Here is a 22,931-nt window from a genome sequence, read left to right on the forward strand (position 1 = left end):
AGTCGGGAGCTGAGGACCCTTCCTCACAGTGCCTGAGACAGCTCTGGAGGAGCCTGTGGGTCCTGGGGACCAGCTCAGGTGGCTCCCTGGCACCATCCCTGCCGTGCAGATGGGCACTGCTCTGAGCCCATATTGCTCTCCAGTCAACTGCTTCCTCGTAGAACTGCTCTGAGAAGGTTTGAACATGACACTGACTAATGAGACACATGCCTCCATCTTGCACATTTGTTCTGAGTTTGCATCCTTCCCTTTGGGCAGAGCGGGGCTCCCACGCGGGAACGGCGCCGGAGGGTCCCCAGCACTGCCATCACAAGCGCATTGGGCTGGTGCGTGGGCAGTCCTGGTGCAAGGGCACAGGGGCAAGGAGGAGGGGGCAAAGGCGAGCAGTTGGAGCTCCCAGAGCTGCGCCATCGATCAGTGCCGAGCATAGCAGGTTTTTGCGACACCCTGTTTGTCATGTTTTTGCTGGGAGAGGGTGTGGGAGCAGGGGTGAAATTTTTCCTGGAGCTGAGTGTTCACGGCTCATGCGTGTTTTTGGTGATGCTGTTCAGCCTCGCAGAGAGCTTGTCTGTAAAGTAGGTCAATAGCAGTTACCTCACCCTGATGTTTAGGATGTGCCCTTCGCTGTTGAAGGGTGGGTGCTGGAACCAGTGTTGAGCGTCATCAGTGCAAGAGCTGAGTCGAAGAGTCATGGCTCCTCCTTGGAGGCTCAGAGACAGCAATGGCACCCATTTTAAGTGATGGAGAGAAATGAGAAGAGGTTTTGCCGATGATGAGCACATAGCTGAGCTAGAATTTTTCTCTCATTAACATGGATTATGCTTTTGCTTCCCTGGGCATGCTCATAAGGTGTCTTTAACATATAAAGGGGCCCCGCCTTTCATTCTTGCCTGTCAGGTTCACTCTGGGGCCTCCAGAATCCTTGGATAAGATGCTGATGCTTGTGTCCATCCCTGTCTCATGCCAGAGCCAGCTTTGTGGTAGGGCACGCTGGACGCAGCCTGTGTCCTATGCTCTGGATTAATTATTCCCATGCTTTCAGCTTCGTGAGGTGAGCTGTAGGACACGGGGTTGTTTCTGTGGCTTCTCCTTTCCCAGTGAGGAAAGCGTGCTGTCCTCCAGCCCAGCTGGAGCAAGGAAAGGTGCCTGCATGGTGGCACGAGGGGCTCTGCCCGTGATTGAGCTGTGTCCCTATCATGGACCGAATGCGCTGACCAAAACGGAAATTTTCCTCCTTGCTGTTGCTTTTTCTAGAGAAAACCTCTTTTCTTGCAAAGTCTCTACTGTCAATCTGTGCAATGATTGCTACTTCTCTGGCTCCCCGTCCCATGAGCTGGCTTTCTGGGCAGAAGGTGGACAAGGCCAGAGGACCTGCCCTGAGGGGGGTGGTGGGGTTGGGGGCCAGGGGACTGGGCGGCTCAGTGGGGCATGGGGAGCACGTAACTGCTAGTGGAACGGCTGGAGGAAAACTTTAACAGTAAGCAAGGCATGAAGATTATAGCGGACACATTTTTCTCGGGCTAAATTGTCAAAATGGGCATTTCTCTTGTCTTTGTGAGCTGTGTCCCCTAAGCAGTTGCAGACCTGTGGTTGCCAGAGCTTCTGTAGCTTGAAGATTCAACCATTGATCCAGTCTGGGAGCTGAAGGTTTGTCTGCGGACAACACGGACAGCGCAGGGTGGATTTCACAGGTCCTTGGAGGGGAAGTGCTTGCAAAATGTACTGTACCTGGGGCATGAGGTCTTCCTTGTGCATGCGATGAGGACCTCAGGAGTAGTCACAAGCTTGTGCTATGCACTTATTTTTTTTTCAGAAAGAAGACATAAGGGCAGCCCTCCCTCTCTTTCCTTGCCTGTGCTTAGAGGGCAAAGTGAACATAATTGAGCCATAATTCACAGTTACTGGAAAGAAAGCATGGCCCACAGTATGAGAAGCAGTATTGGAGCTTTATATTACAGCTATCTCCAGGGGAGATTATTTTTATTAAAATCTGGGTTGGTGGAAAATTCTGAGATTAGCTTCATTTTTAATGTATGGTTCTCTGTGGATCAGCCCAAAAAGAGGAGGCTTCCTGCTGTCTCCAGCTGCTGAGCTGTTGGCATTCCTGTGGCCGGCAGCACTGTGACATGACACCCGATGTGTTGAAGATGCCCAGATCGAAATAAACATCTGAAGTTATTTATCAGCATTTCCAAAAAAAGGTGGATATGAAGTCTTCGGTGAAAAAACCCACTTAAATTATTGGAAATTTACAGTAAAAATGAACAGCGCTGCAGACCCACTCCTTCACGAAACCTCCGCCGACTCTATTTGCATGCAAGGAAAACGTGCGATGGCAGATCTGGAAGTGCGAGCAGAGGAAGGAGCATCGCTGCCCTTAGGGATTTGTGACAACACTGTGGGGCTGGAAGAAGAGCACCCTGTTGTAAGGAGCACAGGCCCTCCTTGCCGGTAGCATCCCGTGTCCATGGGACAGGCAGGCAGACAGCCCCCTCCCCACATGTCATGCCCCCTCCTTCCTGGGGCAGCCCAGCCAGGGACCCAAGGGTTGAGCCCTGCTGGTGCCACCGAGCAGCCTGGCTGCTGTGGGCACAAAGTCCCCGGTGGCTGCCGCGGAGCCTGTCCTCAGTGGGGTACACTTGTGCCGAGATGCGTGGTCCCGTGCAGGCGTGGTAACGAAGGTGAAAGCATCCTGCTGGACCAGTGCCGAGTACAGGGGGACGATCACTGCCCTGATCCTGCTGCCACACTGTTTCAGATACAAGCCAGGATGCTTTTGGCTGTCTGGGCACACTGCTGGCTCATGCCTTGTTGACCAGCACCCGCTGGGCACCTTTCCAGCCGCTCTGCCCCCAGCCTTCAGCGCTGCGTGGGGTGGCTGTGACCCACGTGCAGGACCCAGCGCTCAGCCTTGTTGAACCTCCTACAGTTGGCCTCAGCCCATCGCTCCAGCCTGTCCAGATCTCTCTGCAGACCCTTCCCTGGGTGTCACATGCTTCAGCATGGCCAGGGCTCCTCAGCACTCACGTGGTACCTGCAGGGACCTCAGGAGTGTCCCTGAATTTTTAAATTACATCTGAAAAATTTCCTGATGCACTTTCACACTTAGGGTTTTTCTCTGCTAATGGCTTGGCGGTGGCTGTTGATGTCTGTGGAACTGATCTGCTAATGGATTACTTCTGGGTTTAGCTGCGCGTATGTCTGGAGTGCTGAGGACTCTGGGGTTCATTACCGTTGGACCAGTTCCCTGATCCCACGCATCATCTGCAAGCGCTGCACTCGTGGGAGGGAGAGGGGGGATCGCTTCACTCACACCGGGTTCAGCTTAGCCTCAGCTCCCGCTGTGCCGTTCGTCCCCTCCCTCAGTAAGTTAATTGAATTGTAATAATAAATTTATGAGGTAACCTTTCATAAAGTACACACTGTTAGAGTTCTTTGTTGCCCACGTTTCACAGAGACTCAGTGTAATACACTAGAGCATGCTGTTCGTTTTCAGACTGCAGTTTTATCAAGCATGGATGAGGTGACTCATGCTGCTTTCTCCCAGGGTTTTGGAGGAACGCTGGGACCTGGGCATGCAGCAAGGGGCTCTCTGCGAGCTTGGACTGAATTTCTCAGCCTGAGGTTAGGGTTTGTGAATCATATACCTTAAAAATGAATACATGCACAAGTGCCGAAGAAACATAATTGAAATTATTTCTGTCTTAGTGTCATGCAGGGATCAAACACAGTACAAGAAGTTAACAGAAGAAGGCTTTAAGAGGGAGGAATTGGAGTGCGTGTCATGTACAGATCTGGAGATGAGTTCACTGCCCGGCACCACTCTGACTGTCTCTAGCTGTGTCAGAAAGTTTTAATGCATTTAGTTAGAGAGTATATTTTTAAAAAACTTGCAATGTTGTGCGTGGGTGTGTGGATGGACGGACTGTGCAAGCCAAGTGTGTGAAGGTCCTTCTTGCTGTAGTAGGTGAGATTATGTCAAAGGTGACAGTTTGCCAGTAGGTTGTAAGTAACTGTAGATCTGAAGATGTTCAAGCTTGCACTTGCCAAATATCCCATAGAATCTGGTTCTGTGGTGGATTCCCTCCTTTTTTCCCACCTCATTATGTCTTGTCCCAGATATTTTTATGGCAGCATGGGTTTTTTTCTAGAACTTCAGGCCACTTGTCTACTCTGTGCTTCTTGTCGGAGACAGGAGAGGGTTGTGGAGCAGCACTATCCTTCATTAGACATATTCATATATCTGGAAGAAGCAGACAAAGCTCTCCCAACCTGAGGAATGAGTGGTGGGCCTGAAATCCCATCCCTTTTCTTCAGCTGTATCAGCTGAGTTCACAGTGAACAGTTCCTCTTGCTTCATACCTGGGCAGTCACACAGCTGCAGATGGCAATGGCAGTGCTGCCTCTGCCAGAAGAGCAAGGGGTAGCAAGCCTTTGGGGAGATGTCTTTCCTCACCTTGGTTATGGGACCCGGCTGGGATGTGGCAGGAGCTGTGGGGATCCATCTGTGAGTGAGCTGTAAGCACAAAAATCCAGTTTGTTCATTAGTTACCACCACATTGCGGCTGGGCATTGGGACGATGCCTGTGCACACCCAGGGCACGCTGGCTGCCCGTTTCTCAGTGGTCCCAGGTGTCCTGTGATGTCTTATGCTCCCCGGAGACCATGGGTCACCTTGGGTGATCTCTGTACCTTGACAGCAAGCATTCCCCGATTCCTGGGCTCCTAAATTTGCAGAGGCCCCAGAGGATTTGTTCTCAACACCGTTTACGGGGGGTCACCACCCATGAAGGAATAGTGTGGTTCTGGTTTGCCCAAATCCACTTTACATGGTAGGCAAGCTCAGAGTGAAAACATGAGCTTCGTGCTAGGAGAAGAAAATGTTAAATCCCAGATTACAAAGTCAGCGGTGCAGTTACAAAAGAGGTAACAGACTACGGTTTTAGAATATATCTTGCATTTACATTTTTTTTCTTTCAGCTACAGGAAGCTGAGTTTTCTGCCTGGCTGGCAGTATTGTGCATCCAAGTTACTCATCGCTCTCTGATGCAGAAATCTTGATCTCCAAGTCACACTTTTTAATTTCCACATTAGCTTGTATATACAAAATTTCAAAGCTTGTCCTACTGCCTACCCCCATTCTCTACTGATGATGGGACCTCTTGGTGTTGTGACCACCCATTTAGCTGCTTGTTTCTTTGAAGAGAAGCCCAGCAGAATATATAAACATTTTGAGAAAAAGCATGTCTTTGATATCAGAGAGCCTCCTGCTTCGTCTCCAGGCTGTTAATGTCTTCTCTCAAAAAGCAATGGAATTAGATCTATAAAATTATATTTTTGCAAACTACAGAGTAAAAAGTTTTTGGTATTGTTGTCAGTTTGGCTTTTAGTTTATTAGCAGTTTAATGAACTTTCAGTGTCACGCCCTGTTGGTCCCAGGGACAGCGCACACCATTGGCTTTGCTTCAGAGCAGTATTCCTTTCTCGGCCATTCACAAATGGAAATTTTATCTTTTATGTCACTGGATTTGGTCAACTGATTCCTGTAGGATGAAGAACAAGGTCTGCTGTGAGCATGAGGGTGGCTGTAATGGGAGGTGGGGCTGACTGGTGGGCTGATAAGCCTGTGGCTTGGTCTTGGGGCGGTGGTGCAGCCCACTGGTGCCAGTCACACCGCTGCGCCTGGGGCAGCAATCAAGGGAGGAAAATGGGACAGGTCACTGCAGCCCGCTGGCGGAGCTAACGGCTGCTCCAGGAGTGAACGAAATATGGGACAGAAGAGCCCACACTTGCTGTTGGTAATTGAGTCCAAGGCACCTTACAAATTTTTCCTGTAGCTTTGCAGCAACCTTAATTGATCATCCTGGTTTATGGATTCATAATTGTCAGAGATGCTGATATGTCTTTATGGCAATGCCCAGGTTCCCATTTGTGATTGCAGCGTCAGTATGCTAGGTGTTGTGTGGACACACACAAAGACAAATTTTCTAGCCTGCAAATGTTCTTATTTCTATTTCTGTTTTCCTGCTTGAAGTTGCATTTCAGTGTAAGCTCTTTTCCAGTTAATACATAGCATAAAAAAGGCTGTGCATTGATTTAGTTTTACTAATAACCATAAATTGTTTGTCTGTCTTTGTAACTGTACAGCATGGTAGTGATCTGTTAAAGTAGTTGTGTTTTACTATTTATTTTACTTATCTTTCTTTCTGTCGGTCACTTCAGATTAACTAACAAGTATGAACTGATTTCTGAATTCCTTTCATTCTTTTTGGTACTTTGCTGATATGGAAGAGTCCTAACATTAATGCGTCATCTTGAATGCATTTACTTGAGTCATTCAGTGGTGTAATGGCTTTGCAATGTAGCTCCAAATCCAAGAACCAAATCAATTAAAAGATTCAGTAAGCGTTTTCCCAGCCTAGTCACATCGATGCTTACTCTTCATCCCAAATATCCCGAGAAAGCAGGTTATTTGCTCCTATAGGAGATTAAAGCATGGTTTACTCTTCCTGGCTATTGGGAAGACTTATTTTCTGGTGCTGTCTTTTTCTCATCATCTGCTCTCTCTGTACGAGGTTTTAGCGCGGTGCCAGTCACTGTGCTACGTTACTAAGGAAATTTGTACAGCAGTGGGTACGCAGCATTCCTCAGTCCCAGGACTCGCTAAGGAGCAGCTCTGGGATCTGGGCTCTCTCATTCCAGCACGACTTGCTGTGCAGAAATGAACTTCATCCATATCAGAGAGCATTAAGCATCACAGAGCTCCGTTTGGATCTCCTTCCAGCTTGTGTCCTTCCCCAAGAAGACCTGGAAAAGACTGTCGGCCCCATTATCGCAGTGGCTGGGACTATGTGTGCTGAGCTGCCTTTGCTGGTGGGTAGGGTCTGCTGTCCCTCGGCCTGTCCCCAGTGGCTCGAGCTGCCCATGGTGGCCCTGGTGGCTTAGAGGCTTGGGCTGCAGATGGCTGTCCTGCAGCTGCCCCGGGGGAGCAGCCCTCGGCAGTGCTGTGCTCGAAGCTCCCCGGAGAGGGCTTGCTGTGCCCCGCTCCTGCAGCTGCTGCAATGACCTCAGGGTTGCTGCTGCAGCAGTGAGCCATCCCAGTCCCCAGTATTTTCTCTGGGCACTTGCAGTGTTCCTGTTGGAGAGACGTTTCTCTCCTCATGTGTGTGAAGTAGGGATGCCAGGCTGTGTTTGTTTAGAAAAACCTACAAAGCAGATGAAGTTGGGAAATGAGGAGCAAAAGGGCTCCAGGCTACCTTCCCACTCTTTAGACTGCCTTGGCTTCCTGACCATCCTGAAAGGCAAATTTGAGTAGCCTTGAACACGCATCTCTTTGCACAGAGCAAGAAAGCAGCACAGAGCAGGATCAGCCACCCCAAGCTGTAAGGGCTGGATCCCAGCCTTGGAGCCACTCACAGTTCCCGTTAGCATGGTGGTGCTGCCTGCTAGTATTGGGCTGCGTGTATAGAGATGTGCCTCTTCTGTGCTCTGGCTCTGAGTGCCTCGCACCTCTTTGGCAGAGCAGCAGTCATGCCCTGCTTCCCTGCCCTGGGGCAAAAAGGGACTGTGGCGCTTGGAAATGCCCCGTCTTTTTGATGGTGCTGAGCAGACATTGCAGGTTGTCTCACCTCTCTGCTGGGGAGGTTTCCCTGGGGGGTCTGGCCATCCCACGGGGCAGTGTAAAGCATGATGGAGGACTGCAGAGCTGTTCCCCGCAGACCCTTGGCGGTCCTGTGGTCCCGAACAGCTGGTATCTGCAAGGCAGAATCCTTGTTTCAACACAAGAAGTGTGTTAATGCGCCAAAAGCAAGCATCGTGCTGGTGGAGGGGATGAAGCAGTGGTGTCCTTTCTCCTGGGGGTGTTGTTTTCCAGGGGATCATAAACCTGGAGCTGTGGTGGTGCTTTATTTTCAAGCCTTTTGCCTTGGTGTTAGCCTTGCCCAGGCCCGAGCTGGCTGCTTGTGCTTGCCGGGTTTTTCTCCGAGAGCACTGCGGGTGTTTACCAGCAACTAAAACTAAATGGTGTTTCTTCCCACTACTAGTGCTTGTTTATCAAGGCACAGATTAATTTAGGGACTGGTGATCCAAATGAAGCTGAACTAGAGCTGGATGGGGGTAATTTCTCTTCTATTTTCAGTGCCTGACAGAGTATATCCACAACATTTTTTTTTTCATACACACACCCCTCCCCCCCCTTATTGATGGTAAATATATTCATAATTTGATGTCTCATGTGTAGGTCATTATCAGGCGTAGCAACTTGCATAGTTTCTCTCCTCTGCTGAGTGTGTGCATGTGAGAAGTTTTACAAAAGAGGATTAGTTATTGCTGAGTCTCATCTTACTGTCTAGAAACATGCTGCATTTTCGGTGTAACTTGCGATAGTGTATACTTGGAGGTATAACATTGTGCTTATTTAGGATGCAACCTTTATTAGTGTCATCTTATTTCCTTTTAATATCTTCGCTGTTTGATTGACCCCAGATGCCATCCAGCCTCATTCCTCTATTCGGGTCTTTGACATTATTTATTGTTGCTACTATGTGTTTCTTCAGCCCTCAACAGTTACAATGGTGGTATATCCATGACAATTGTGATTAATTAAAATCATGCAGACGAGATGTCATGAAGCAATATTAAACAACGCCTCTAAAACATGGCATCTAGTCCATTCCCATGATCCAGTCATTTTACAGTTCTCAATACAAGGACAACTTCTTTCAGCCAATTAAAAGTCATGCTTTTCCTGATAATGCTAGTTTTAATAAAACAGGCCATGACTGCTTTTGGCTTATGTTTTGCTGTAGACCACTGTTTCTCTAAATGTGTCCTGACATTCACAGGTCATCGGCATTGTTAAAGGCTTGGTTGATTAATTAAACAGCCAGCTAATCTAACAAAATCATCCTCCCTGCTTCTGATTGGCTCTTCATTGTTACTGGTTAATCAATGGAAATGCATCCTTTATTTTTTTATACCCATTGTTTTACAAAATTGATTTCTGTAACGAGTAGTGAGCTGTCAGAGGGGAGTCTCAAGCAGTGACTAGGGGAAGGCAGCAATGCGCCAGGCAGCAGGGCATGGTTGGGGCAGGCAGTGATGTGTGCTCCAGGTGGGCAGTAGCACGTGCTTGGGACTGGCAGCAGCGTGTGCTGAGGATGGGCAGCAGCGAGTGCTTGGGATGGGCTGTACACTGTGGAGGGCATTAGGAGGAGAGAGCTGATGTGCATTTGAAGATGGTGCGGGTGAGGAGCACAGGAGGGGAGAGGGCACAGCATCAGCTAATGGTCGTAGCCCAAATGCAAAATGAGAGGTTCTTAGAGCAGCAATACCTGCTTCAGTAAAACAAAGGCATTTCCATCTCTTCCCTTAGTAATGTTTTGGTATTAATTTTCCAAGTAACAAGGTGCTGTAGTTGCTGCAGGGAAAGCAGAGACAAGGTTGTGCCACCAGTTGTCCTGGGCGATGTCAGGGTGAGCGTGGCGGCTCTGGACACTGTGCTGGTAGCGCCTGGTGGGGTCTGGATGCTGTGCCGGTAGAGCTTGCTGGGGTCTCTCCAGCATGCTCGAAGACTGAGGCCTCTTGACTGAGGCACAGATGATAAGCTGAATGGTAGCAGCTCAGATCACCTCCTTTCAGAAAGCACACATCTCTGCTACCACCTCGTTCTGTCATGTTTTCACCAAATTGTTATCCTCTTGGATAGCTTGCCTGCTGGTACCAGGAAGTATTTTGAGTAGGTAGCTGGAATTAAGGCACATGCTTCAGGATGGACTTGTCATTGTAAATTATGGGTGTTTGTAGTGATGTCAAATGATTTTTGAAATCTATTATTTAGAATGATAGAATCACAGAATGGTTTGAGTTGGAAGGGACCTTTAAAGCCACCTAATCCAACCCCCCTGCAGTGAGCAAGGGCACCTTCAACTAGAGCAGGTTGCTCAAAGCCCCATCCAACCTGACCTTGAATTTGACAACAAAACTCCTTAGAAATTAAGTAATTCATACTTTAAATATTTCCTTTCACTGTATTTGTTAATGTTCATGCACCTTCTTTTGAAATCCTCCTTTTCCTTCTTAGTGATCTTGATGAAAGCTCTGCATCTTTTTGTTAGAGTTTCAACAGTGTTTGTTTAATTGATATCCCTGTTTTAGTTTGCATTAGACTAAAGCAAATGTATGCATAAGATTTTTTTCATGGTTAGTGACCATTTTTTTCTTGCTGAAAAGCCTTTCTTAACACCAAGAAGCTGTAATTTTTATATGGTTGTTGGATCATTTTTAGTCCGCTGTGTTTCCTCACATTCTTATTGCACAAATACGTTCAATTCTTGTCTTTTTCTTCATTGGGTTGGTTTAGAGTTTTTCCTTACTTTTTGTGCCCTTGTGGCCAAAGTAATTGCATCCTGCTCAGGGTCTTTTTTTTTTTCTTTTTTTTTTTTTTTCTGTGGGAATCATGATATAACTGTCCATATAGACCCAGAGGAATCAGCAGTATTTAAATGCAACAGCTTCCAAACTCTGCCATTGCTAACAGAAGAAAAATGCTATTTTTTTAAACTGGGTAAAACGTGGAAGTAAGGCTGTCAATATTGGCCCTTCTAATACTATTTAACTTACTGTTAACTTCAGTTTGACAACTTGAAATTCCTTTATATGGCAGAATTTTTATGGAAAACATGGCACTATTGTAAAGTTGTCCTGTGTGAACCCGGAGGCTGTGGTTGCCTGGGAACAGTCAAGCTTTCTGGCTGTTGGGAAGCTGCCAAGGCTCTGCATGTTGGACAAATACTGGCTGAATTGATCATCAGGGGAGTGGTTAATAAATTTATCAACATTGTCATTATTTTTTTTTTTTTTAATTAAAAGCCACTGAGTAGAGGAGGATGCCTCTTCCAGTGTCTCTTTTGGCTCACCAGCTGGCACTGCTGCCAGCATTCTGCTCACCTGGCTGTTGGGATGCTTCTTTGCGAGGGGGTGGGAAGGCAGCCAGGGGCGGCAGCCCCTTGACAAGCTCAGCTCGGCCAAAGGGGTTGTGTGATGGCAGAATTGCCAGTGCCAGGACCCCCGGCCACAACAGCCCCTTATCGGAGGTCTCCGTGATGGCAGGGAGCGGGGACGTGCCAGCCTGAGCACCACGCACCTCAGCCCGGGAGAGCACCCGGAGCTCGTAGTAGGGCCATGCGAGGAGGCACTAAGTGAGATGAAGAAACAAAATGAATTAACAGCGTTAAAGTGTTGGGGAAGTTTCACAAAAGAATGGATCAGCAGGTGAGTGCGAAAGCAAACTGATTTGAAAAAAACAAGACAGTGGGTAATTACTGAAGGGATGTTAAGTATGGAGCAGATGATTAGGTAGTAATAATGTGCATTTTCTTTTCACTCCAAACAGTTATTATATCAGGGAAAAGAGATTAGCAAGAAGGAGCTGTTGAAGCCACCTTTAGCAAAAGCCTTGGTGTCAATGTGGAGAGCTAAAGACCAATGAACTTACATGTGGTCTAGTTATACTGTTAATGGACAACAGGAAAATTTGTCAGCTGGAAAATAGTTTCTGGTGATATTTCACCATTGCGTTTTCAGAAGACCATACCTCCCTAATCTATTTTAATTCTTTAATAAGACAGAATGGATCTAAGAGAGCTGGCTGACAGGATTTATCAAAACTTCTAAACAGCTTGATGGAAATGCTTCTGAAAGGGCAGTGAAAGTCACATATGGAGAGCAGAAGAGCTGCAGTACACTGGGTGCCAGGCAAAGATACCAGCATGGGAAAGCACGAGCAAATGATGAATTCTTGTCTTCCGGAGAGTTTGGCAGGGTGCTGGGGAGCAGGAGAGAAAACACCTTGGGGCATGTAACTTTGTTCAGAGTGTTAATAATTGGAAGAGGAGATGCCGTGACAGGACGAGGGGCACAAGCTGCGGCCAGTGGCATCCTCCCTCTGCGGCAGGAAAAGCCTTTTGCCAGAGGGAAGTCAGACAGCGGCTGGGGGCTCGAGGGGCTGTGGGGTCTCTGGCCTCGGAGACACCCAGCACTCGCCCACCTGAGCAGCTGCCTGCCCTGAGCCAGACCAGCTTTCACCAGGACCCTTCCTGTGGCGTCAGCCTGTGACTTGCTGGTGTGGAGCTCCACAACGAACAGGCTGGGTAGACTTGAGATAGCAATTCTTTGTCCTGCTTTGACTCCACTAGTTTCACTTAATACCCTCCTGAGTTTTGTTTTGAGAAAGACTCTATTGCTGGTGGGTAGGAGTTAGTGTAATTTAACAGAACCGATGCAATTGTAACAAAGAAAAGGTGTATGTGCAAAATCTTGGGAGTCTTTAAGTATGAAGAAAAAGGATCCAGCCACAAACTCAGACTGGTTGTTGAGACCTTGAGGCAGAGCAGGTGTAGGTTAATGTAAGACGGGAGAAGCTGTAGCTTTGAAGAAAAGAGTGACAGTAAACTGTAACCCAAGAGTTATTGCTGCAATTAGAGTCGGATCTGGGTAGGGTGCTCTGGCTGGGTTAAGCCAAACGCCCGCTGATGCACACTGTGCTGATTTGTGGTTATGACTATGCAAGTGAAGGTACCTGGGAGACCAATTTGGAGTCGATTGCCAGGACCCGGCGGCATGCTGTTGAGCAGATCAGTGCGAGTGTGTCTAATGAAGATGTCCTATCTGTCACCTTGTCTTGTGGTGTTTGCATCAGTTCCCAAGGAGATAATACCTGTTTATCTTTTCCGTGTCACTTTTGGTTTTGTTGTATTCCTTCTTAGTTTTCCCTTTCCCAGGCTGAAGGGTCTCGTCTATGTACTTGAGCCTCACAAGGATGCCACACGGATATGGATCATTTCTCCCTTGTCTGGGTTCTTTGCACCTTTTCCACTTCTGGTATGGCCTTTCTGAAAGGGGAGCTGGGGACTGCAGGTGACCTTGAGGACACTGGTATTCCAGGGGCTCATGCAGTGATGCAGTGGCACTTTCTGCTCCTTTGGTCCCTGCTGTTCTGTCAGGCACCTGCTGAACATTGCTGTGGTGGGGTCACAGGACTGCCAGCCACAGCCAGGCAATAGCCAGCTCAGTCTGTCATCATTAGCATTTTCCTAGTGTGGGGTTGTGAGGTCCTTCTGCTGGGTTTTTGGGTCAGCTCTCAGTTTTGCTACACCCAGTACCTTCGTTGTTGGCTCACAACTCCCTTCTCAGACCGTCGCAGACCCATGAGCAGCACAGGCACTGGCACAAATCCTGTGGGACTGCCATGAAAACTGCCTGGTTGTGCCTGCCTACCCTCTGTGGCACATCTCTTGATCAGCTGTGTGTGCAGGTGAGACCCTTCCCTCTCCTCCCTGGGCAGTAGAACTATTCAGCTGCACAAAGCTGTCTGTAACGGGTCAAACCCAGAGAGGAGGCTCAGGGGGACCTAATCACGAGCATAAACCCCCCAATGGATAAGGACCAGTGTTGGTGGTGCAAAATAAGGCACATTCAAGATAGAAACATGAATGCCTTTAATGCCTGTGCGATAGGCTAAACTGATTGCATCAACACTGGAAAGGGACTCAGGGGTTAATGTAAGAAATTTAGTTCTTTATGACTGTAAGGATCATAAAGATCCGTAAGGACCTAAACTTACATTAACCTCTGAGTTCTTCCATTAACAACCTGATCCAGAAGATTTTTATGGATCCGGTTGTTAGGATATGTTAGAAATGACTGTTTTGCAGTATCCTAAGTATAAAAATACAGAAGCAGAAGTAAATATATTACCTCAGCTGACAATTTTTTCATATAACTAAAGCAGCAATGGAGTTATCAATAAAGATGTGAGCATAGGTGCCATAAATAAGAGCACAAAAAAGCCTCACTGGGTCAAACCAGTGGTCTAGCAGTGGCCAAAGGATATGTTGTTCAGGGAATTCACAAAGTCTGGCCACTTTCTGCAGTCCATTCCCCCATCTTCCTCCTGTTTCAACAACTGCTGGTTTAAGGTTGTTGGAGGCTGCATCCCCATCTTCTGATTATTTTTTTTTTTTATACACGTGTAGAGCAAATTAGACCTGGGCCCATCAAAATAAATGATCTATTAATTCATTCAAATGCAGAGTTTTTCAGGTGACTAAGGACTAATGCCAGATCTAGAAAACAGGGAGGTCTATCCTGGAAAAGATGTGGGGTTTGGCCATCTGAAAGGAATGGAGTGGTCAAAGTAAACTGAACCCAAACTGCCACATGCTTTAGTGAAAAGTGCTAATGTGATGCCTGGAGATGAAAGCAAGGGGGTAGCGAGTTGAGGTGAGGACAATATTTTATAACTGTATATGACAGCTGGGAGACAGATGCTGGAATATTGCCTCTGGCTTTGATTCTGCACTTTAAAAAGTGTATTTGAAATTAAAGAGGGTGCTGAAAAGAGCAACAGAAATTATTTGAGATCTGGAGAAAATACACTACAATTCATGAACATCTTCTGCTCACCCTAAATAAGACTGAGAGGTGACAGTGTTAAATGGGGGCTACAAGTATAGCAAGAAACTGAGTAATAAAGAGCTATTCAGTGTCACAGAGAAATATATAACAAGAAATGATGATTGTATTGGAAGTTTGAACAAGGGAAATCAAATGAGAACTGACATACCTTTTTTCATTGAGGATGAATGATAGCTTATTAATTTATTCAGGGAGGGAGTGTGGTTTCCATCATGTGATGTTTTTAGACTCAAGTTGGATGCTTTTCAGGAAACTGTTAGCTAAACCCAAGTAATTTAGTTTGTTATGGGAGTTACTGGTTGAAACTTAAGGGTCAGTGATAAATTGCTTGGAGGAGAACTTGTGGGTCCTCTTGGCTTTGAATTTGCTGATTCAGAGGGCATGCTGAATATGTGTTACAAAGGCAACTACAGTATGCTCTTTTCACTGGTTTCTTCCATTCTGTAGTCAAACTTGATTTCATTTGCTCGTTCATACTGAGAATCTTTGTATCTCTTTTGTGTGTGTTTACTAGGACCTATCTATCCAGCTAGCATGTCTCAGTCTTGATGCTGGATAAACAGAAGAGCTTATTCAGTCTTCTCCAGAAGGAGCTTTGCTCTACATGGCTTTTTTTGTGAGCCCCAGAGAGAGCTAAAGCTTCCCAGGTCCTCATTTTCCAACTGCTTACAAGTTAGAGAGGTGGCTGTGGTCCTGGTGTTGCAATGAACCAAGCAGGAAGCATTCCCAGGTCTTCGAAAGTAATAGTTGTCTCTTTAACCTGCCTTGGGCTCTTTGGTGGGGTCAGCTTGATTGACAGGTCCAACACTTCTGCATTTCCCTCTGTGCTGCCTTTTCTGTATGACGAGTTCAGCAGTTGGATGAAGCTGGCTGGCAATTTTGCTCTTCAGCAGCCCTTTCCATGCAGGTGGCTAATAATAAAGCTGTTGTAGCTCTGTGCAAGAGGGAGGTTTTGCCTGAACCAGTCACTTAGAGTTAATCAGGAGTTGAATCTCTTTAAACATTCATTTCAAGCTGTGTTTGTATCAGAGGCAGCTGCTCCTCGGGAAAGCGCTGACTGATGGGACTATAGGATGAGGCTGGTTGTCACTGTCAGTGCTACTGAAGAGTTGTCGTAAGGGGGCTCTTGGACTCTTGTTTTTTTTTAAAGAGAAGTAGCTGGATGGCTTCCTGTCTCAGGCAACGGATTCTGGGGGATGGTAGAACAGTCAGCAGCATCCTTCCAGGCTGGCTCATAAGCAGCAACCATTTCACTGGAAAACCATTAGAGCCAAAATACTTTGTTATCTACAGCATGTAACTCTGCAAGAAGGGCTCAAGCACTGGGCGCTTTCCTGCTGGATGCCGAGAACCTCCCTCCTACTCTTTATCTTGTTTCCTTTTGGTGGAGGCAGCTTCTCCCAGCGTGGCGTTTAGCACAGTGGATGGCAGGGCCAGAGCTTTCCTCAGGAGGTGATCTAAGCCCAGAAATTCCTGTTGTTTTTCCAGCGTACATAGCTTCTTTCTGAGCTGGTCCCAGTTTGCCTTTTGGCAGCATCCAGCGCATGGAAAGCTTATGCCTATTTCTTCTCTCCTCCACTGACACACAGAGTGGTGGTTGCCCTGCCCTGGTCCCTGCACAGCCCAGCTCCTTCCCTGGACCATGGTCCTGAAGGGAAACGAGCTGCAAAAGTGATGTCCAGCCCATTCCATGGTTCTTGGCCAGGGGCTGTCCACATGTCTTGTGGCTCTGATCCCTTCTGCCGGTGTGCAAGCGAGGCCAGGAGGATCCTGCAGGGTGTCACACAGTGCAGGGGACCGGTGACATCTGCCCCAGATCACAGGAAAAGCTTGCTGCTGAAACCACTGCTTCAGGGGAGAGGCTTTTAACAAGTAACTGGGAAGAAAAAATATGTAATTGGAGTAAACCAACCATAATTTTTTAAGGAAAAGTGAAAAAGTTACCTGGGCTTGTGGGTTTTTTTGTTCTTTTGGGTTGGGTTTTTTGTTTTTTTGGTTTTTTTTTTATATGTGGTGTCAGTCTGTTCCTGTAACTTCATCCCAGTCCTGGTGTTACAAGGAACTGCTGCTCGCTCGGTGCAAGCGCCTGGCTCGGTTCCTCTGGGATGCTCTGCTCCAGCTACAGGTTCTGACATGGTGCATTTGTCCTGTGCAGACTGCTCTGTGCCTCTGGTCACCTTTGTCTTCTTTCCCTTTACCTTTTTCCTGTTTCTGTTGTTTCCTGAACGAGAGGGCCACCAGCCCTGCACGTGATGCAGAAGATCTGGATGTGCTGCCAATTCATGAGTGTCATAGCAGCCCCCTCTACATCACTTCAGCCCAGATCCCAGCACGGTTCCCATGCGACTCCTCTGATGAACTCCCATGTCAGGAAACCTGCCTGGTTGACCTTCACCTTTGTTTACCACCTTCCTTGTCAGTTAGGGATCTGAAAGAATGCTTTCTTGCTTCTGGCACTTTATGTCAGTGAGGGACTTAGCAGAAAACATTTTGGAAATGCGTGTGTGCATTGGGTAAGCAGGCCAGCCTGATTCTGGTAGGCATGGGTTTTCTTGCATGACTCCACAGAAAATAAGCGGATTTTTTTAGCAGTATAAATGTTTGCTGAGTTCCTCTCCATGTTCCTGGGACAGAGGCCAGGCCTTTGGACCCAGAGCACAGCAGAATCACGGAGCCACTCCTGGGCATCAGCATCTCCTGCCTGTGCTCTGCTCCTGCTCCTGGGAGGGTTTGCACCCTGCACCATGGTGCAGAGCACAGCCGGCGTTGTGCATGGGTGGTCCGTGCCACTTGCAGTTGCGCTCTCAAACCTGCCATGCTCATGCATCTAATGGGGAACTTTTATTCCTCATTTGCGAGACCCTTTGCGTTGGCAGCCGTTGCGATGATAACCAGCGAGGAGCCCATCCTGCAGCTGGTCCTCCCGGGAGGAGCTCCGGGGCTCCTCCTTGGATGACTCTCATGCCTTGGTTGCTTGCCAGCCTCACCCACTTTCCGTCAGGCTCCCCTCTTCCTCTGTGTTTGTTAGTTTTGATGACTTCAATGCCATTGTCATTTTGCATGTGGTGTGGCAGTATTGTGCTCTTTTCTGTTCCATTCAGAGGCAACTCCCATTTTCTAAAGGAAATCTTTTACTTTTGATAGATTCCTCTGCTCTGTTGGTTCAGCTGCTCCATCTTTCTGTAGGGGCCTCTCAGAGGCTGTTTTTTTATTTTTGCCATACATTTGCTCAGAGTTTCTAATGTGATATTATGAAATATACTCCCTGCTGCCTGCAAGCACATTACCTTTTCAGCTGCTTCTTTTTAATTTCCTTTCAACTCTTTCTCATTTCTGTGCTCTTCGATGAAGAGTTTTTGGCTTTTTTGCTCTTAAGGGATTGTTGAATGTAAGTTCTTTATTGTCATTATTGCAATTGAATAGATTGAATATTGAATAGATCTTGTCTGTTATCCTGTGTGTTGCTGGGGATTGAATCTGAGGCTCTGAGCTATTTCTTCCTTCAGGAAGGAGTCATCCGTGCTGTCTAAAAGTTGAGAAGCTGTACCATTTTCTTTCAGGAGCTGTTCCAAAGGCTTTGATTGTTGTGATCGGAGCTTATAATTGTACAGAAGAAATTATCGCTTGTAGCTGGAAACCAGAGTGAGCAACTTGTTCTGAAGGCTGCTCCCACCCTTGCCCTCCTGTGAGCCTGCCTGCTGACTCTGGGACCTGCCCTGGCTGCCAGTGGGCTCTGTGGGTGCTGTGCCATGCTGGCCAGCATGCAGGACTGGTGCTGCTGTGATGTGCTCCCTGTGGAGCTGCCTCCTTTGGCTCCCCGGGATCCCTCCTGGGTCTTCTGGGGAATGACACTGGGAACAGCACCCACTGAGCCTCTCATTCCAGGAGAGCATCAGGAGGAAGGGGCAGAGAGCTTTTCTTCCCATGCAGGTTCAGGAATGTACAAGGCAATTTGATTCCTTTTAAAATTAATGCTGACTTCGGTGTTCAGACCCTCAGGGCTGGAAGCTACTTGCACCCTGTTTGAGCTGCTCTGAAGTGCTGTCTCCAGGCTGGATCTCTCGTGCTGTGGTGGCAGGTGGCCCACGCTGTCCAAGCTCAGCCTCCTTTCCTGTTGGAGACAGGATCAGCGCCTGTCATGGCATCTGCAGCTCAAGCAGCCAAGCCCTGCTCTGCCCAGGATCAGCCAGGGCCGGTGTGGGAGCTGCTGGGGCTGTCCCGGTGGCAGGTGGTGAGGCTAGAGGAGAGCAACGTGCCCTCCATGAGCTGCGAAGTGGAGCAGCCCTCACTGCGGTGGCTGCTGGAGCAAAGTGAGCCCGGTCACCCCATGCGCAGAGCAGCTTTCTCCTGCTAATCTCTGCAGGCTTCAGAGCTAAGGATGCACAGAGATACAGCCCTTGCAGCCCTTCTGGCAGGGGTTTGTGGGATCAGCCTCGCATTTCTGGATTGCTCCCAGAGCAGCTGCGCTGCATCATGGAGTGTGAATAAGCAAGTTTATTTGCAGGATCTCTGCTATAAGAAAGTCATTAATACATGTGGTGATGTTTGGAGAAACAGAGCCATAAGAGACACTTAAGTAGCTGGATTATGCCCACAAAGGTCTGTGCAGTGTTTTGACCTCACAGCTGAAGCAAGCATTTTCTTCCTGATTTCTGACACAGGTTAAAGACAGAAAGAGACACACTGCAGGGTGGAAGTACTTTTCGCTCTTAAATATCAAATGTTAATGCTCCCCAGAGTATGTCTCTGCAGTAAAAAGTTTGGTATAAAATTCAGCGTGTTTTATGCTGGGATCTTCTTTTAACCAGTGCTTGTGCACATGTGCATGCCTGTCAGTGGTTTTTTTTCCATTAGCTACATATTTTAATACTGAACAACATAATTTGACAGTGAGGAAGAGTCCTAGAGGCTAAATAAGCATGTAGAAAGGTATAGACAATGTTTATTTTTTATTTATGGGCCCCTGAAAGGATGATGCATATTCTGTTTCTCTTTGAAGACTGAAAGAGAACAGAGCTGGCGTTTCTCAAAGGTTTTGAATTCCTGATTTCTCACACCAGCAACCAGCCACCTCTTCCTCGGTACCTGCGGTAGGACAAGCCATAGTTGATAAGCATGCTGACTCGCTAATACGGTCAGCGATGTAATAGATAACGCTGACCTCTGTTTGCAGTACAAATGCACGCTGCCAAGTGCAAGCTATCTATGCCTGAGAAAAAAGAGCTGTAACATCAGCTTGGTGGCTTTCTGTCTCGCACCGTGGCTTTTCCAGGTGGGGGTGTGCAGGCGGGCAGCGTGCAGGGCAGCGCTGGTGCTCTGCTGGCTCCCACCCTGTGTCCTGGCAGGGTCATTTGCTTCTCTCTGGGCAAAGCTGTTCTATTTTTTCAAAAGAGTGCCTGTTTAATTCACAAAACCAAAAAAATGCTGTTAAAGGGACAAGGGACCCAAACAGGCCCTGTGGTTAAATTTTGAAGCTGGAAGTGGGGCTGAAGGGGTGAGGATGTGCAGTTACTTCTGGTGTGTGGAGTAGAGTGTCCGCTTGGTCCCATGGGGATGCGGTGCAGCGGTGGCAGGAGCTCTGGCACCTTTTGGTGGTTTTGTGGCAGCTGCTGGAAGTGCTGCTGAGCACCTGGAGAAGGTGGGGATCAGGTCTGGCAGTCTGTTTGGAAATCCAAATCGATGTCTGTGTTCAGGCCCCAACTCAACACCTTCATGGACAAAACGTGCTTATGCTGCTCTGTGTATCCGTGCGGCACCAGTACCTTGGATGTAGCGTGCACCTCCAGTCTCCCATGACAAGGGTGATGATGTTGTCTTAGGGCAATAACAGGGGTGGGCAGAAGTGTGGAGTGCCTCTGTGTGATAAGTGCAGCAGGACTCAGCCTAGAGAAGCAGTGGCTGCGGGGGGAGCACTGCAGAGGCAGGGAGGGTGGTTGTTCACTTTGCCTTCCAGCACAGAAATCAGGAGCATTAAACAGGGCTGACAGGCTGTGGCTTTGAAATGAAGTGCTGAAACAAAACTAAATGCTGTCGTCTCCTGCAGAAAGTGTGGAGGGGAAGGAGAAGCAAACAAGGAGGAAAACAAAGTGATGGGAACAAGGAAAAGTTGAAGGCCAAAATGCAAAACCAGGAACCTGAGAGGGGAAGTGCTGGCTGCCATCGGGGACAGGCTGTTGCAAGACTGTCCTCTGTTTTCACCAGCACGGCACCCTCTTGCCTTCCTGCTCTTTGCCTGCAAGAGCAGGTGCTGTGAAGAGCCTGCTGCCCCACGGAAGAGCCTGCTGCCCCACTGCCACGGCAGAGGGGATATGGGGATGGTGCTGTAGCACCAGGCTGGGTGACTCGGTGGGCTCTGGCCAGGGTGGGTTCCATGGCCAGCCTGCTCTGCCAGCCCCACAGCCAGCCGCGACTGCAGCGGTGGGGGCTGCAGCTGTAGGAAATACAGCCTGAAGATGATGTGCTATAAATATATGATGACTTGTGTCCTGAGGAGGGAGGGAGAGGCGCTGTAGTCGCAGGGTGAGGTGGGAAAGTGTTACTTTCCATGTGGGGAAGCAGAGAGCTCTTTTCCTTCCCTCCTTCTGCTGGAAAGACCTTACTGGATACTTTCAGCTCCTGGCAGGGCTCACGGGGTGCTGTTTGCACACCACTGAAGTCTGTGGTGGAGGAGTCAATAAACTCTACAACCTATTGGGGATTTTTTAGTGAAATTTTGCTATTATGCTGTTATTAGGCCATACAATGATACTTCTCATAATTTATAGGATGTTATAACATAAAGGGTTCCAGTCTGCCCTGAACCTCAGACTATGCATTAGGGGGATATCTGCTACATTTCATCCTTCTCTAAGTCTTTTCTTTCCCCTTCCCATAATTCGCTGAATGGAAGAAATTGTGGCTTTCCCATTTTATCCTTCTCCTTGTTCTTACTGTGATTGTCCATGGGTACAGCTAGGGGGTACAGGACCTTGGTGATGCTCAGCTCTGATTGCCCTCTGTGTCTCTCCACAGAAGTGTCTACGGTTGAATCCAGATGTTCCCGTGTGGGTTTCCAAACAGCGCATCCTCTGCACTTTGAACCACAGCCTGAAGGATGTTCTGAACTATGGGCTCTTCCAGCCAGCCTTCAATGGCAGGGCTGGGAAATTTTTGGATGAGGAGCGCCTGCTGAGGGAGTATCCCCTGAACCCAGACACTCCTGTCCCCTACTTGGAGGTAGCCATCTTCTTTTTTTTCTTTTTTTTTTTTTTTTTTTTCCTTTTTAAAATGTGTATATGTATATAGATACACATGCACACACATATATATGTGTACATAAGTATGCAGGACTACTATGATCCCTTCCACTGTAGTCTCTGTAGGCACCACAGTTATTAATGCCCCCTACCCCCTCCCCTTTTTTTCCCCATTTCCTTTCCAGGAGTGAAAGCATAGAAATTTGTGTGGGTGTATGTTTACTCATGGAGAATTCATTGAGGGAAAGCTGAGGCAAATGCCTCTGAGTTTTACTTGCTCATGACTCTGTCTGCTTGAGAGCTCCATAACATCTGTCATAGCCCTGTGAAACAGCTTCCCTGTTTTCTGACCCTGTTGATCAAAATTTCTTTTTTTTCTAGTGGTGCATAACTGTCACGGGAAATTGCAGTAACAGAAGGAAAACCAGTCTTGTAGGTACAGAGGGAAAATCGTAGGAAGATCTTTGAATATGAGGCTGAAGGACTTGAGTCTGATATTTTGTTTAATTTACAGTTACTGTAGAGACTGGAACACAACTGTATGCTTTGACAGCAAATGACTGTCCCTGTATGGACCTCATCTGTGTGTTGAGCACGGAGGATAATCTATACTATTTTCTGTTCCAGAAAATTAGCTAGAGCAGAAATTAACTGAATTAGCTCTATATTTACATTCACTATATATTTTGCCTTGATCTGGGATTCAGGTGATTGCATGTAGGTGTTTATCCTAAGGTGACCTGCCACATTTCTTGGGCTCCATTGACTGTCACTGTGGACATCCCCACTGACTGGAATGAGACTCTAGCTACCTACATGTGGACTTCTAAATTTAGGAATCTTGTGCTATATTTTACCCACAAAGTCTATTTAGAAAGCATTACATGCTTAAGCTGCACGAGCTCTTACAAACGCAAGCATGAATGCTGTTATTGTAATTAATCCTGACTAATTTGGAAAAAAAAATGCAGCACAATTTCTTAGCAAACTAACATTTAACGTAGACAAAACATTTGGAACAACATTAAGAATGCTTGCAAATAGACCTATGAGGTAGTAAATTCCCTAATTTTCCTTATACAGGCTTTGATGCTTTGTTTTTGTATAATTTAGCATAATGTCCACACTTAATGTCTTAGCACACACATCTAAATGCAGACTTGACATGGATATTTGTTGTGTGTCATTTCAATTCTTCATAACTTCATAAGAATGGCAGCT

At 47.4% G+C, this 22,931-nt stretch overlaps 1 protein-coding gene across 11 annotated transcripts in view; it reads left to right on the forward strand.

Annotated features, from left to right (window-relative positions):
* Positions 1 to 22,931, forward strand: part of SHANK3 (SH3 and multiple ankyrin repeat domains 3) — a 375,700-nt gene that overhangs the window by 38,077 nt on the left and 314,692 nt on the right. For all 11 annotated transcript variants that reach the window (XR_008821984.1, XM_056339563.1, XM_056339567.1 and 8 more), the window contains one exon: positions 21,487 to 21,690. Coding sequence is in view for 10 of the 11 variants with exons in the window: in XM_056339563.1 (XP_056195538.1) it covers positions 21,487 to 21,690 (204 nt within the window). In the remaining variant the exon portion in view is untranslated. The remainder of the gene's footprint in view (positions 1 to 21,486; positions 21,691 to 22,931) is intronic.

This window comes from Falco biarmicus, chromosome 5 (genome assembly GCF_023638135.1).
Source record: "Falco biarmicus isolate bFalBia1 chromosome 5, bFalBia1.pri, whole genome shotgun sequence".
In the NCBI taxonomy this organism is placed as follows: Eukaryota; Metazoa; Chordata; class Aves; order Falconiformes; family Falconidae; genus Falco; species Falco biarmicus.